We start from the raw sequence: 16,786 nt of genomic DNA, 5'->3' as shown, positions 1-16,786 counted from the left end.
CATAAGTTTCCTTCCAAGGAGTAAGCATCTTTTAATTTCATGGCTGCAGTCACCATCTGCAGTGATTTTGGAGCCCCCCAAAATAAAGTCTGACACTGTTTCCACTGCTGCTCCATCTATTTGCCATGAAGTGATGGGACCGGATGCCATGATCTTCGTTTTCTGAATGTTGAGCTTTAAGCCAACTTTTTCACTCTCCACTTTCACTTTCATCAAGAGGCTTTTTAGTTCCTCTTCACTTTCTGCCATAAGGGTGGTGTCATCTGCATATCTGAGGTTATTGATATTTCTCCCAGCAATCTTGATTCCAGCTTGTGTTTCTTCCAGTCCAGCATTTCTCATGATGTACTCTGCTGCTGCTGCTGCTGCTGCTGCTGCTGCTAGGTCGCTTCAGTCATGTCCGATTCTGTGCGACCCCATAGACGGCAGCCCACCAGGCTCCTCTGTCCATGGGATTCTCCAGGCAAGAACACTGGAGTGGGCTGCCATTTCCTTCTCCAATGCATGAAAGTGAAAAGTGAAAGTGAAGTCGCTCAGTCGTGTCCGACTCTTAGTGACCCCATGGACTGCAGCCTACCAGGCTCCTCCATCCATGGGATTTTCCAGGCAAGAGTACTGGAGTGGAGTGCCATTGCCTTCTCCTCATGACGTACTCTGCATATAAGTTCAATAAGCAGGGTGATAATATACAGCCTTGACGTACTCCGTTTCCTATTTGGAACCAGTCTGTTGTTCCATGTCCAGTTCTAACTGTTGCTTCCTGACCTACATACAGATTTCTCAAGAGGCAGGTCAGGTGGTCTGGTATTTCCATCTCTTTCAGAATTTTCCACAGTTTATTGTGATCCACACAGTCAAAGGCTTTGCATAGTCAATAAAGCAGAAATAGATGTTTTTCTGGAACTCTCTTGCTTTTTCCATGGTCCAGCGGATGTTCGCAATTTGATCTCTGGTTCCTCTGCCTTTTCTAAAACCAGCTTGAACATCAGGAAGTTCACAGTTCACATATTGCTGAAGCCTGGCTTGGAGAATTTTGAGCATTACTTTACTAGCATGTGAGATGAGTGATACATAATACCAATAATTTCCTTATTAGTCTCTCTCTTACCAGTCTTTCTCTCTCTTACAGTTCATTCTTCACATACAATATTCTTCAAAACAGCAAATCTTTAAAAAAAAAAAGTAAAAATCAGATCATTTGATGCCATATTATTGCCCAGAGGACAAAATCTTCCACATCCTGCTCCTTGCATTCCCTCATCTTGATCTGTAGAAAATGTCCCCCATTCTCTGAGAATATGATTGATTTATGTCTCTGAGTCACTTGTCATGGTCTTTCTGCTTGCATTCTATTTCTGCTTGTTGAACTCTGCCTCATTGCCAGCTCAGGTGTTACCTTTGTGCATTTTTTCTCTTGTCCCCCAAGATAGAATCAGTTATTCCTTGTGTGTGTGTCTGTCCCCCCCCCCTTTTTTTTTGCCCTCATTTTTTTTTTATGGAGATAAACTTTTATATTCAATGAAATGCAAAGATCTTAGGAGTACAAGTTGATGATTTTGGTAAATGTATACACCTTTATAACCATCACCCCAATCAAGATACAGAATATTTCCAGCAGCCCAGAAGGTTGTCTCTTGCCCACTTCTGGTCAGTCCATACCCACCGTAGGTAACCACTGTTTTGATTTCTACCATCATAGTTTAGTTTTGCCTGTTCTTGAACTTCATGTAAATGAATGATACAGTACAGACTCTTTTTTTTTTATTACCCAGACTCTTATGTCCAACTTCTTTCACTCATTCAACTTCATGTTCTTGAGATTTAATCTCATTTTATATATTTCTGTAGTTTATTCTTTTTTATTCCATGATATGAACATAGCACAGTGCTTTTATCCCGCCTCATGTTGGTGGACAGAGAAGGCAATGGCACCCCACTCCAGTACTCTTGCCTGGAAAATCCCATGGACGGAGGCGCCTGGTAGGCTGCAGTCCATGGGGTCGCTAAGAGTCGGACACGACTGAGCAACTTCGCTTTCACTTTTCACTTTCATGCACTGGAGAAGGAAACAGCAACCCACTCCAGTGTTCTTGCCTTGAGAATCCCAGGGATAGGGGAGCATAGTGGGCTGCCGTCTATGGGGTCACAGAGTCGGACATGACTAAAGTGACTTACAGTACAGTTGTTGATGGATATTTGGATCACTGCTAGTTTGGGGGTATTGTGAATAAAGCTGCTGTAAACATTCTTTTTTTCTTTGGCTATACTGCACAGCATGTGGGACCTGAGTTCCCTGACTAGGAATCGAACCATGCCCCTTGCTACAGTGGAAGCATGGCATCTTAATCACTGGACTGCCAGGGAAGTCTTTACGAACATTCTTGAACAAGTTTCTGTGAACGTGTTTTCATTCTCCTTAAGCAGGTGCCTAGTGGTAGAATGTTCAGTCATGAGGTAGGTAGGTGAATGTTTATAGGAAACTGCCAACAACATTTTGCTTACTCTTTAATAATATTTTCACAAAAGTTGTATTGATTGGTTTCTGTCTGTCTCTTCTGTAGGGCTGATAGCTCTTCAAACCTGGGACATATCTTACTCTTTGTATTCATACCAGTGCCTAATAGTGTCTGGCGCATATTTGGTGCTCCAGAAATGTTGAGTAACTGTTAGTTCTTTATTTGTATTACTTTTATGGAACTTATCATAGTCTATCTTATGGGTTGTATTCATCTTTCTTCCCTATTAGGTTGCAAGCTTCTTAATGAGGAGGAATTTGTTTTATTCTTATTTGTGTTTCCCAGAATATCTTGTGGCATTGTTTTGAAAATTACTTGTGATGGGTGGATGATTGAATAAATAAGCCTGTCACCTAGAAGGTGAAGACCCTGGGCAGAAAACTGAGAGAAGTTTGCTTTCTCTCTCTACTGACTGAGAAGGAGGAGAGAAGGAAAAGCAGGCAAAGCTTCTATTATATCCATTGCCTATATTTGGGAGGTGGTTGTGCTCACTGAGCCTTCTGGCCTGAGATGAACATTGTGTGCTACTGTGTTTTGTCATATTTGCCTCCATTCCAGTAATAAGCCTGCAGCAGTGAGAGAAGGGTTTTTACGTTTCCTTGGTGTGACTGGTCCTAAAGCGGGTTGTGTGGATCAGTAGAAAGTTTTTTAATAGCATTGTATTAGCCAATATTTTGGCCACCTGATGCAAAGAGCTGACTCATTGGAAAAGACCCTGATCCTGGGAAAGATTGAATGCAGGAGGAGAAGGGGATGACAGAGGATGAGATGGTTGGATGGCACCACCGACTCAATAGACATGAGTTTGAGTAGACTCTGGGAGTTGGTGATGGACAGGGAGGCCTGGCGTGCTGCGATTCATGGGGTCGCCAAGAGTCAGACACGACTGAGAGACTGAACTGAACTGACACATTGACATAGAACTAGGTTTTCACTTCACAGGATCTGTTGCTTATGAAAGAGAGGAAATGGATACAGTATTTGGTATTCTGTTCTTATTTTGCAGTTAAATCCAGATGTGAACGTTTTCCAGAGGAAATTTGTGAATGAAGTTAGAAGATGTGAAGAAATGGACCGAAAGCTTCGTATGTGCATTTTGGTCTTGTCTGATGTTCCTCTAGTGACCCCTTTGTCTTAAATTAGAGTCCTCTTCATAAAGGAAGAAAATACTATGAAAGGAAAAAGAGAGAAAAAACCTTGCAGTCTAATGTGAAGATGAATTTCTTGTGCACAAGTAGATGTGTGGTATTTGGGCTCGGTGGTGCTTAATAGAAACTTTGAGATGACAAGGCTGCAAGCTGAAAATACTGTTTTTTGTTTTTCTTTTATGATAAGAGTTTTATGTCAGTGCTACACTGTAGAATTCTGAGAGATAGGACCTAGAACACCATCAATTTTAGATGGCAGCATAGCCAGCTTTAAATTGTCTATTTATGCGGGAAGAACCTAACATTTATTGAGGTACTATTGAGAGTTAGGGTGTTCATACGCTTTATTTTGTTCATTCCTCACAGCATTCCTTCAAGCAGGGTATCAGTTTCCTTATTTAAGTAAATGAGGAAGCTAAAGATCAGAGAGGTTAAGTGACGTGCCCAAGAATGTAAGTGGCCACGATGGGATCAGTGTCTGAATCCAGGTTGTCTGCCTCCAAAACCCAAGATCTTGCTGCTATATGAGGCCAACTTTCAGTTAGGTGAATTTAGTCTCTGTGCTGAAAAACAAGTCAGTAGTTATCACCTGAAAACACACTTTTCTCCTGTGTTTTGGGGCTTTTTCTGTGCTTTGTTTCTTGTTTTGTTTAACTCAGAGCTGACCTATTTTCAAATTTAACGAAACCCTTGTAGGTTGGAGTTGTCTCACTAGTGTGCTGAGGGTCAAATACTCTACTGAGTAACACTCTACTTTAGCTCTCCTCTGCACCAATATCTGTGACCAGAGCCATCACACAGGGTTGAGAGCTGACACAGATGAGAACCAGTGTTAAGATCAGAAGAGGAGAAGAAGACAGTAGTGGACTGATAAACCTCTTTGCAGGAACTGTGCTTTAGAGAATGTGGGGTAGGAGGAAGAGCAGTGTGAAGCAAAAAGGAGGTACAAGCTCTGCTTCTTTTATATGAAAAGTGTCTTTCTTAGAATGAAGCTCTTCTTAGCCAGGTTTGGGATCTTACTATTTTTTTCCTCAGATATTGGCAGTTCCAGACATGTGGATCTAGACATGAATGTTTTGATTCTGTCGTTCTAGGATTTGTTGAGAAAGAGATAAGGAAAGCTAACATCCCAATTATGGACACTGGTGAAAACCCAGAGGTGCCCTTCCCCCGGGACATGATTGACTTAGAGGTAAATAATTCTTCTGAGGAAGCCAGAAAAGTTTCTTTATATTTCAGGGCAGAAATTACTTTCCTAAGTAGATGGAAAGTAGAATAATTCTTGCTGTCCTTTTCTGTTGATTGCAAGATTCTTGTGGACGGGATTAAAATGAATTTCCTTTTTTATGATATAAAAATCACTGTGGTATTAATATCTCCAATACTGTCACATGCCACTAATGTTTATTGGCTTGTTGAAAATTTATTGGATTAATGTTAATTTAACTAGTAATTTATTAGTAATCTCATAAACTGAATCTCATAAAATCTCGATAGACTTTTCAATCATTATTTTATCTAAAGTCCGCTGGGGGATTTAACCAAGTGTATAACAGAATCTATAGACAAAAAGAGGCTATTTTAAGCAAAAAAAAAAACCTTTATAAAGAAAACCACCCTGGTAAAAACACAGTACAGTCATCCCGCAGTAACCAGGGAAGATTGGTTCCAGCCCTTCCCTCAATATCAAAATCTGCTGGTGTTCAAGACCCTTGTATAAAATGGCTGTAGTATTTTGCATATAACCTACGCTCATCCTCCCGTATACTCTAAATCCTCTCTGGATTACTTACAATACCTAATACAATGTAAATGCTATGTTAATCATTGTAAATACAAAGTAGATCATAGGTAAAATAGTTGCTAGTGAGCAACAGATTCAAGTTTTGCTTTTTGGAACTTTCTGGAAAATGTTCCTCCCCAAATATTTTTGACCTATGGTTAACTAACCATAACTAAGCATAACTATGATTAACTATACAATCTGTGGATATGGAACCAAAGAATACACAGGGCCAGATGTATTGCTGGGTAGATATGAAGATACCTTTGAACATTCAGCGTGGTCAGCATTCTGCAGGATGGATTATTTCATCTGTCTTTTAGAGCAAGCATTTTGAGCTTAGTGTGAGTTAATAGTTTGGTTGTTTGTTTGTTTGTTTTGTTTTTCTATAGGCTAATTTTGAGAAGATTGAAAATGAACTGAAGGAAATCAACACAAACCAGGAAGCTCTGAAGAGAAATTTCCTAGAACTAACTGAATTAAAATTTATACTTCGCAAAACTCAACAGTTTTTTGATGAGGTCAGACTACTGTTTCTTTTAGTATTTAAGCAGCTGATATTACACCAGCACTAATGGGCCATATTTTTATTCCAATAATTATTTTAATTTGCTAGTTTGGGAACAATACCATTTCTGCACCCTGTTTTAGTTGAAGAAATGTCAGATTCTGTTCCATTTTCCATGCAGTACACAGCCAGCCATGGTTTTGTATATTTTTGCATTTTCAGCAGTTTTTCATCTCAAAATGAGGAAAGGAATCCTAAAGTAGTTGTGTAAACATAGATGAAATTTTACATATGAAGGTAAGTATATGCTTGAAGTTGAAGCAACAGGAAAAAGTTATACATGAAATTGAAACAAAAATTTAATCTCCAAACCTTTTGTCATTAAATTTTAGCTTGTATCCTCTGTGGTTGCTTGTCAGCCTTTGAGCATATTTTTAAGTACTCCAGATGGCAAGCACACTTAATTTGAGAGCTGTTTTTTATGTTGTATGGAAAATTGGTAGGATTCTTGTTTGAAATTCCTGGATTTTCCTCTAAACTCAACTTCAGTACCTTGTAGGGGCAAAATGTTAATAAGTTCCTGGGTTAAAAATGTAGGTGACTCAGTTGCCAGGGGACAGCTTGCTGAAGTGACCCCACCACAGGGATTTGGAACAAGGCTCTCAAAAGGCTTCCTTCTCCCAATTAAAGCTGGGGAGGAGTCTTAGCTTCCGGTGTGGACATGCTTTTACTGATGGCCTAAAATATGGGTAACTCTTCTATTTTATAGGTGTCTTTGCCACCCGATTAGCAACATCATACATTTCATAGATTGTCCCAGTCACTATTCAGTATGCCTTCCCATAAGTTGTTTTTTTAAAAAAAAAATTTTCAGCCACGCCTTGCAGCATGTTCCCCGACCAAAGATCAAATCCATGCCTCCTGCACTGGAAGCACTGCAGAGCCTTAACCACTGGACCACCAGGGAGACCACCCCATTAAGTTCTTTATTTCCTTTGCTCAACAACAAAAATTAGCAAAGCTTTTAAAAAAAACAAAAGGCCTGCTTTAGTTAGTATCTGATAAGTCCTCGGTTTCACTTTTAATTTCTATGTTTTGAAGAAAAAATAACTCTCCCTAGTTCTCTAGCCTGGAGCAGGGGTTTGCCAACCAGCAACATCAGCCTCACCTGGGAACTTGTCAGAATGCCAGTTCTCAGTCCTCACTCAGAAACCCTGAGGGTGGGGCCCAGCGATCATTTTCACAAGGTGATTCTGAAGCATGCTAGCGTGAGAACCACACGGGGCTGGGGAAAGTCAGCTGAAGACGTGTTACATTCCTCAGTAACTGAATATCTGACTCAGAGAAACCATGCTAATTAACAAGATCTACTGGAGCCAGGGAAAGGGGGAAAAGCTCCTAGGAATTAAATTGCCTGGTCCTGAGAATCAGGATCAGGCTACATATCAGGAGAGAGAGGGTATGAATATTCAGTTTGCTTGCTGAGTTGAGAATTTTGAAACTGACTGTAACTTCTTTCACCAGTCCCCACTATCATCACATTAAAGGATATGGGACAGTGTAATTAGCTCTTTGCAAGTGTTCCAGGTCTTTTGCAACAGGCATGGTCACTTATGTCAGGTGGTTTTTGATGAACAAATAATCTGGAATTCCAGTATACTCACTGCCTAAACATTATTATTATTTAATAATAATATTATATTTAATAATAATACAGCATTATTATTGTTGGATCATTTGAAGAGCACTTGCTGTTTGTGAGGCATCAGCTGGGTGACATGGTCTCTGTGTTCAAGGGCTATATCACTTAGTCATGTCTGGAAACATCCACGAACACAGTGACTCCCTAGGCTCACAGATGGCGTGCTTTTTATACGTGTCCAAGCTGCTGCCCACAGATCCAAAGTAAACCTGGCCTCAAGATCAAAGCTCAGTTACTTTTATCATTATTGGGTACTTAGTTCTTTGACCCTCTCCCTGCCTTTTACCCCCTTTTGATATACCCTTTAGTTTTTTGCTGGGATATTGATGAGATATATGAGAATGTTTTTCATAGTCTCCTGAGTTTTAAGGATTGGGATAGACTTCCTAGTCTAGTTCATTCTGGGAGAAATTCTGAAAAAAAGACTGACAAGTGGACTCCCTTAAGGAAAATAGTTTTTTTAACTCTTCATTTTATAATACAAAAAAAAAAAAACACACACACACACACAATAATAGTAAAAACAAAATAAGCAGAATCACTTGGAAAGATGATATAAGATTTTAAAATTGTTACTATGGGTTTAGGAATTTTCTTTGTGGTTAATAGGTGTAAACATGAAATGCCCATCTTGAGAAGTCAGGCATGACCTTCACACCCTCTCCATTTTGCATCGTTTCCCGCCTCCTACTCATGCAAAGCATTTTTTTGAGCATGAGGCCTTGGCTGTGAGAGGCTCTTCTGCTGCTGTCGTCATCAGTCCCGCTATTTCCAGTGGCAGGAACCCCTCCTTTTCCCTCCTCGTGCACAGTCAGCATCTTGTCCACTCTCGCCATTAGCTCACAGCCTCAGCCAGGCCCCTTTCAATAGCCCCTGCCCTGCTGAGGCCAGACAGCAGCCTCAGGGTCGCTGCCAGGACAGGAGACAGAGCCGCACAGAGTTAAGCACGTCTGCACCTGCGAGTACACGCTTCACACGATGCAAAAGATCAGGAGACTTGGGACCTCGAGTCTCAGAAATGTAGACTTTTCATGAGCCTTTCTTCCATGCCTGAGATTATAATGTTTGCCAATGGCCTGAAACACTACCTATTTTAAACCCTTCTTTTGAATATAATTTGGTGAATATGATCAGTAATTTACAATAATGAGTTAGCAGAAAATGACTAAATCAGAAAATGATTCACTGCGTCTCCAGGCATAGGGGTTATGATTGGCCAGGTGTGGAGAAGGGGAGAGGTAAACACATATTGAATAGTCTTATGATTTATGATGATTACAAATTCAACTTAGCCATTTCTTATCCAGAGCATTTTAAATGACTTGTTAATGATTATCCTTTTCTCAGTCTTCTTGCTTATGAAGAACTGTAAGAGCTGGAGAGATTTCTCTGCATCTTTTACCATAAGCACCATAACATATGAAAGCGTAAAGAAGACTGGAAAAGTAATGGTTAATGGCATGCAGAGCCCTGCCTTCCTTTCCTTCTGAGTTTTCCATCCATCTGCTTTCTTTACTTTTCTTTCCCATCTGCCATCTCCTTTGGGGCTTGCGTGAATACTTCGGGTGATTAAATGTAATTTTTTTCTCATGTCAATGGAAAGAAAAGTATTTGCTCTTGGTCATGTAGCTTGAACTGGATGTGCTGCTTATACTGAAGAGTAGAAATAGAACTATTGAAGTTGTGCTACTTCCTCTTTCAAGGCATGGTTTTAGTATTCTGACTGCGGGAACGGGTAAACCAGAGGGCACAGCAAGTAATGTAGAAGAACTTTGGCAGTATTTTTATGAAAGAACCCAGATTAGGACTGAGATACTTGATGACATGGTTTTAGATATTGCTTTAAAGGCCCTCAGTTAGTGGTTCTGGATAGTTTCTCATCAGGCACAATTATTTCATTTGAAGGATTCTTAAGTTTGAAATGGTGTAATTATTAATTAGAATATTATTGTAAATTTGTATTTGATTTTAATTCTGCCTTTTTTTTTTTTTTTTGGTATTCCCAGAGATTCTAGATGGAGCCTTCTCCTTTAGAGGAGCACTGTTTGCTTTTCCATCAGTTCTCCCCTTTAGAGCACATATTTGCATTGAGCTTTATCTTTATGGTTTACTTAAACCAAGCATTGTGAACCATGCAGTAGAGTAGACAGGAGGCTTGTGAGTTTCACTGGTTTTTGCTAAGGGACATCCTAAGAGCAAGATGAAATGCTGTAGTTACTCTGGATCCTCAAAGCAAGTTGCCTGTGGTTTGTAGTCAGCGGATTTGATTTTAAGCAGAAACAAGAACTGCGCACTTGAGAACAAGTAGTAACCTGTGCCCTCATTATCTCATCTTCAGTTCAGTTCAGAAAGTTTCCCAAATCTCATGGTGGTATTTCTCTGCACTTCTGGTGTGCCCACTGCCTATCCTTCATTTTTTTTTTTAAAGAAATTTTTTTCTTTTTTCTTTTGGTCGTTGAGAGTTGATCCTGCTTCTAGAATTTACTTCCCAAACAATTGCTTTCACTTGTTTAGACTTTCAGACTTATCTGGTTTATACTCAGTTCCCCACCCCCACCCTGTGACTTTACATTTATAGTCCTGTGACTATCAAGAAGGGATCCCCTGTGGCTTTTTTTTTTATAGCAGGATCGATAAGAGTAGAATCAAATTGAAATTTGGAGTGAAGATGATGAGAAAAATTCTCCTGACTTCATTTTTATTTAGTTCTGCTTTTGGAAAGGAAGATTCCTCTGGCTCACTTCTAGTCTTTGGTCAAACAGGTAGGCCATGGATATTGAAGCTGGGGAGATGAGGCAGTGGAGCGGTCAGTTAGCCTTCATTTCTTAGGGCAGCTCCTCCTTCCTGGTGAGAGGAAATAAGGCGAGACGTATTGTGGAGAGAGAGGCTGAGAGGAAACGGGGCAAGAAGTATTGTGTAGAGAAAGGCTGAGAAATGTAGGTCTGCATCTGAGAAGGTCCCGCTCCTCCTCCATTTTATTGTATAAACTGTCCTGGTGGAAATCATTTTAAATCTCAACAATCCAACTAGTCCACATGTTCTGAATTGGCTTATTGTCTGTTACTTTTTTTCACTTGATTTAGATTGTTGACTTAAGCTATGTTCTCAAGAATCCTTAAGCTGTAAAGCCCACAGGAACTTTTTACCTGGATTCCTGGTCAGAAACTAGGACATTCAGGTATGTTTTCGCTTTTCCTTCCCTTTATTGATGCAGTGAAGGCCCATGCCTGCCCAACTATTGTGTTTCTTACCTTTTTGGACAACGAATACTCTTTAAATCCCATGGTTTGAAGCTTTTTTTTTTTTTTTTCTTTTAAATAGTGGGTGTGCTGAAAGCCCCCATGTTTTGACTTTTTAAGGGCATGGAAAACCTAGACGTCTGGAGACACCCCTTCTATCTATCTCCTGTTCAGGACAGTGACAGCTCCTTGCTTTCTTCCTGGGAAAGAGAGTCTCCATCTTTTACATTCTTACACAGGGAAAAGTCTAATTTGCAGCTGCCTGGAAATTTGATATTGAATGTATCTGCTGAGCTGCCTTGTTTTTGCTCAAAAGGAAGAAATACTTCAGCTTCTATGCATATGCAAGAATATTTTTGATACTTTCATGGCTTATTCAGGAAAACATAAGAGAAAAAATGGTTTCCACCAAGTCACAGGTTTATACGGGTGTCACTATCATTTAACGTTTTTTTCTTTATTCCTTATTTCTAAAACCATTTCCCCAGATGCTTTACTGGGGCAGTTCTGCTTCCTTTACCTCTTGTCTTTTCTTTGTTTCTTCCCCGGTTCTTCTTGTCTTCTTTTTGTGGGTATGTCTTCTCTTTTGGTGGTTTTCTTTTTTTCATCTTTATTTTCTGAACTTATCTCCTGGTTCCTCGTTCCCTGCATGCCACTAACTATTTTCATTAGATATTAATTGATTTGTGAATTCAGGCTGAATTGCATCATCAGCAGATGGCGGATCCAGACCTGTTGGAAGAGTCCTCGTCCCTCTTGGAGCCAAGCGAGATGGGAAGAGGCACGCCCTTGAGACTTGGGTAAGTACCACTTCGACCCTCTGTACTCAGCGGAGTCATGTCCATTTTTGCTGTTCAGAAGAGCAGTCAGGCTGGGCATTCACTGCCTTCCAGGATGCCCTTTCTTCTGAGCCTGTTGCAAGTTGTTGCTGACTGACTTTGGGTTCAGTTCCTAAGTCGTTCTGTCAACCCTCTGCTGAGTCCAGGAATCAGATTTTGGCAGTTATTTTGGCATAGCAACGCCCAGCCTCCTGTCTGACATCTTTCCCCTCCCCTGCTCTTCACTTTCCTCCTATCCTGTGGCATGGAACCATTCCCAATCTGGCTCTTCTCCCCACAGCTTCGTGGCTGGTGTGATTAACCGGGAGCGCATCCCTACTTTTGAGCGCATGCTTTGGCGGGTGTGCCGGGGGAATGTGTTCCTGCGGCAGGCTGAAATCGAAAACCCCCTGGAGGATCCTGTGACTGTAAGACAAGGGAATTGCGTCTGGTGGAGTAGGTCTGGTACAGGGAACTCAGAGCAGCAACATAGCATGTGCCACCTGAACCTGACCCTCGCAAGAGGAGCCCTTACATTTACTCCGTTTGGATCTGTGAATTTGAGGGACTCCTCTTTTCCTCTTCGCCTCCATCGTATGTGTACATACAATGTTTACATGATGTGTGGGGTCTTAGTTCCCCTACCAGGGATCAAACCCAGGCTACAGCAGTGAAAGTGCCGAGTCCTAACCTCTGAGTTGCCAGGGAATTCCCTCCAGTTATTTCAGCTTTATGTGTTTTCTGGTACTTATCTGGGACCCAAAGAACATTAACTCTTAAATGAAAATTAAAGCAAGACATCTGGTTCCAAGTTTGGTAACATCCATTTGTACAAGGAGGAGAGATTTCCTAAACTGTGATCTTCATAAGTTGATGAAACTTTAATTGATGGTTTTTGGTCTACTTGTTTGTTGGGAATTTTAGGAACTTAGTTTCAAGATTTATGTTGTGCAAAACAGGATGATATTCCCTACCCAGTGCTTTGGAAAGCAGGAATAACTTAACATCTTGGCATTTGACATAACAGGACAGAGTTCTTAGCATAAACCTACATTTATATGGTGAATCCATTCAGAGATGACAAGCAAAGATGAGTAACTGTTCTGCAAGAAATTTAGTTCACTTTGCTATTAGTGTTATTTAGAAGCCTGGAGTTGGTTATTATGTTCTTAATTATCTTTTGGGTGTCTTAAATTAGTATTCTTTTTTTTTTTAAACCTAAGAAGAGAGGTTGAATTATGAGGCTTCTCAGAGTAGCTGGGTCCTTCAGCTAGAAGTAAATGCATCATGTCCTCAGGACTGAGTAGGAGGGTGGTGACACTTAGGTTACGGTGAGTCTCCTAAAGTACCAGTTTTGTAGTCTTACTGAAGGCTGTCTTTGGGTCATGGAAACATCACAATCAGCAGTTACACCTCATGTGGAGCTATTCTCAGGAATATTCAGCCAGGTTCCTGGGCAACAGAAGCATTATTTTTTATCAACAAGTGGAGTAAAGGGAGGGTCTGGCTGTCTCTGACAAAGCAGCTGCACAAAGAATGTGCTCCAGTTAATTCCTGGAGAACTTAGAAATTTAAGACCCATGAGCCTTACTTACTCCTTCCCTCCTCTTCCTTCTTTATCCTCCAAAGTTTTGTTTGTTTTCCTGTTATAAAAGCTCTGTAGGAACTGGAGAAAATACAGAGACAGTCCTGGCTAACACCCACTATAGAGTCTTTTTCTGATCTTTCCTACTAACCTTTGCCTCAGGCTTCAGGTATACACTTGGTCTTTGGATAGATTGCCTTCCTCCCTGCCCCCTGAGGTCTAATTCAGCATGAATCATGAGATTGTGCATCAGCATTTCTCCCCAGCTGCTCAGCTCCTTGTAGTTATTCAGTCCCCTTTATCTGGAGTTTCTGAGCATGCGAGCAGGCAGGAATGACTTCCTTTCTTCTCTGTACTTGAGTCATTTAGGCAATATAAGAATTATTCAGTTTGAATAGTTGAATTGGTAGATAGGGCTAAATTCTACTAAGAAGAGAATCATCTTTGCATCTGTGTCAAGCTCCTCATTGAGTTTAAAAACAAGTATGGGAAGATTTTTGTATATCTTTATAGAGCAAATGTTCTTGTGGAGCTTAAGAGATGGATTGAAGATAATGGTTAAAGTGCATGATTGCCAGACCCTTAAAGGATTCCAGTTGTTTCTATGTCACCAAGAAAGAAAGATGCTTAAGAAGTTTTCTGGGTTATAAGTCTGAATTCTTGGTTTTTGGTTTGGGGCCTAGGGAGACTACGTGCACAAGTCTGTGTTCATCATTTTCTTCCAAGGCGATCAGCTGAAAAACAGAGTCAAGAAAATCTGTGAAGGGTAAGAGAAACATGCCTCCCCGCAGGGTGTAGCCAGGCCACCTGTTAAGCCTGTAGAATGGTGAGACACAAGCCCTGTAAGTCCACCTTAACGTGGGGAATATATTTTTTAATAATGTGAAGGTTATCTTGACCAGAAATGGCCTAAGTTTATTTTTTTTTTACGGACTGTCAAAATCACAATTTCCTTTTCTTGGGAAAAGTAATTAGGACTCATGGTTTATAAATTCTACATTGTTTTTGGACAATGGGTTTGCATACCTAGCAGTGTATCGTAGGCACTGTGCCCTTAAACTTTTCTGAAATTCTGCCCATGAGATCCTTTCTCCATGCCATTTTTCTCCAGCACTTTATAATGTGATTTGTAATAACTGCTTCTGTCTTTCTTTTTTAATCTAAAGGAATTTAATAGTTACAGAGAATGCCAAGACAGTTCAAATGTTGCTTGCTGCTCTATTGTAGGCCCCTTCCCATAAATAATTATTATTGATTAGTGCATCAGTCTGAACTAATCCTGTTTTGGTCCTTCCAGTATGTTGGGATTATGTTCTGAGATTACTTAAACTGGCTCCGTGAAGCAATGTCAGTGTTCCTCAGGCTGTGTCTGCACATTCCAGGTTCCGGGCTTCACTCTATCCCTGTCCTGAGACGCCGCAGGAGAGAAAGGAGATGGCTTCTGGAGTTAATACCAGGATTGATGATCTCCAAATGGTACACTGAGACCTCAAGGGAGTTTGTCTTTGTGAAATACTGCTTACTTGAAGCACTAACAGTTTATTAGGCACTTACAGAAGCTCAGGATATGTTTGTTTGTGTGTGTGTGTACTATTTTTAAGTCATTCCCTGAAACTCTTCCCCATCCCCCACAGGGAATGACTTTAAAATGGTGTGAATTATCTTCAAATGAGACAGAGATGCTATGCACCTGAAATCGTTGTTGCTTAGAATATTCAGTTCCCCAGCTCATGAGTCTGAGATACATTTATAGTGAATGAAGTATGAAGTATGAATAATAAAGTATGCTTAGTTAAGAAAAAAATCAAATAATACAGAAGTACATATCAAATCAATTCTGCCTCTCACAGACATGCTCTACCTCCAGAGGCAGCTACTCTTAATAGCTTGGTGTGTGTCCTCCTGGTCACCTTGAGTCTGAACATACAGTCTAGCCAGAGTCCTGGGGTAACTCTTGTTACCCAGGAAGGAACTTTTACCCAGTCGTAGTGTGTGTAGTTTGTGCACGTGATGGCTGTCACAGGCTTCTAAAGAGGGAGTCATGATTTATACATACATGGGAGGGAAAGGGTGCCCAGTTGGAGTTTGGTTCCCTGTTGAAAGAATGTAATGATTGTTACCTTGAAATATTAAGAATCATGTTCGACATGTTGAAACATTTCAACCCCTGTTGTGTATGACCCACCACTTGACCTGCTGCTGGCTCCTGTTAACTGCACTTAGCAGTTTAACCAAGGGAAGAGAGTTTTCTTCGAACTGCTGATGGGTAATGAGCCATGTGTACATTCTGGCTTCTAGGACTGTTATACCCGCTCCTTATGAGTAGGGTTGCAGTAGACTGTGAAGAACATGTGCTGTAGCCTTTATAAATGGCTAGAATTTGACTTTTAAAGCACCAAAATGTATGAAGTAAAATTTTAATGGATTAATTTTTTGAAGTAAAATTTTAAAAGGGATTGAATACCAAGGAGTGAGATGTAGGGGTGGGGGCAAGTTTATTAGCATCCTTCCAGAAGTTTAAATAGTCATTGTGAAATTGTCAACAATCAGGGGAGAAAGTATCCTTGTTCCTTATTCTCAAGTGAACAAGAGTTTCCCTAGCATGCCATGGGTTTTTTTTTTTTTTAAACCTCTCGTGGAAGTTACTTTCTACTGCCCAGGACAGTTTCTCAGGGAGCAGTCATGACTTTTTTTCCTGAACTGACCTGAAGAACCAGCTATGATGGAGCACTTGTGCTAAAATGATTAATATATAGTTTTTTCCTTTTCAAAAAGATGTTGAGATTTCAGATAGATTCTTATGCACAAGTGAGTGGTGAGCTGCTTGCCTGGTTTTGGCTTCTCCCCTCACCTGCTATAGACCTGTTAAATATTTGGTGATAAACAAGACAGTAGAATGTGAAGTGTCCCTGGCCTTTCTTTCCACCTCTAGTCGAGGCAGTATTATTCCTCCGAGGTAACTCTGTGCTGGTTTCCAAGGGATCGGGCTTCTTGGGCAGAAAACAAAGCCTGACAGAAAAATCAAGCCTCATCTGCTCTGTGATGACTGTGGTATGTGGCAGTCTGAATCCTCTCCAGAGGCCATGAGTCTCCTGTCTCCTTCCCCAGCATGGAGTCTCTAAGAAGCAGATGATGGCGATCAGCAGCGCCTCTTTCCCACCACTCCTCAGTGCTGGCTGATGTTCAGGGGCGTTCTGCGGCCTGCTGTTCATAAGTACGGATGTGACAACTCTGTCCGTTCCTGGGCCTGGGACACTGACTTCTTCAAGTCAGAGTTACAGGCTCCATATGGAAAACCATTGCTCTTTAATGAACCAGATAAAAGCCAGTGACTGCATTGTTCAGCCATAGATTTGGTGGTAAAATTAGAAAAGCTGAAAACCATTTCCTCAGGTTTCTCTTTAGCTTGAAGCGAAGTGAATATGAACATTAGTAAGTAGAACTCTTAATTTCTTTCAATTTGGCCAAAAAAAAACACAGAACCTTC

General features: G+C 40.7%; 1 protein-coding gene across 1 annotated transcript in view; it reads left to right on the top strand.

The window, feature by feature from the left end:
- The window catches only part of ATP6V0A1 (ATPase, H+ transporting, lysosomal V0 subunit a1), a 50,994-nt gene that overhangs the window by 7,234 nt on the left and 26,974 nt on the right, over positions 1-16,786 (top strand). The window contains exons 3-9 of the mRNA XM_010843102.1: positions 3,523-3,601; positions 4,759-4,856; positions 5,840-5,968; positions 11,593-11,696; positions 12,016-12,142; positions 13,983-14,065; positions 14,682-14,775. Coding sequence (XP_010841404.1) covers positions 3,523-3,601; positions 4,759-4,856; positions 5,840-5,968; positions 11,593-11,696; positions 12,016-12,142; positions 13,983-14,065; positions 14,682-14,775 — 714 coding nt within the window. The remainder of the gene's footprint in view (positions 1-3,522; positions 3,602-4,758; positions 4,857-5,839; positions 5,969-11,592; positions 11,697-12,015; positions 12,143-13,982; positions 14,066-14,681; positions 14,776-16,786) is intronic.

This window comes from Bison bison, unplaced genomic scaffold (genome assembly GCF_000754665.1).
Source record: "Bison bison bison isolate TAMUID 2011002044 unplaced genomic scaffold, Bison_UMD1.0 scf7180017864180, whole genome shotgun sequence".
Classification (NCBI taxonomy): Eukaryota; Metazoa; Chordata; class Mammalia; order Artiodactyla; family Bovidae; genus Bison; species Bison bison.
The sequence above is the reverse complement of the archived record's forward strand: the minus strand, read 5'-3'. Positions and strand labels throughout refer to the sequence as shown.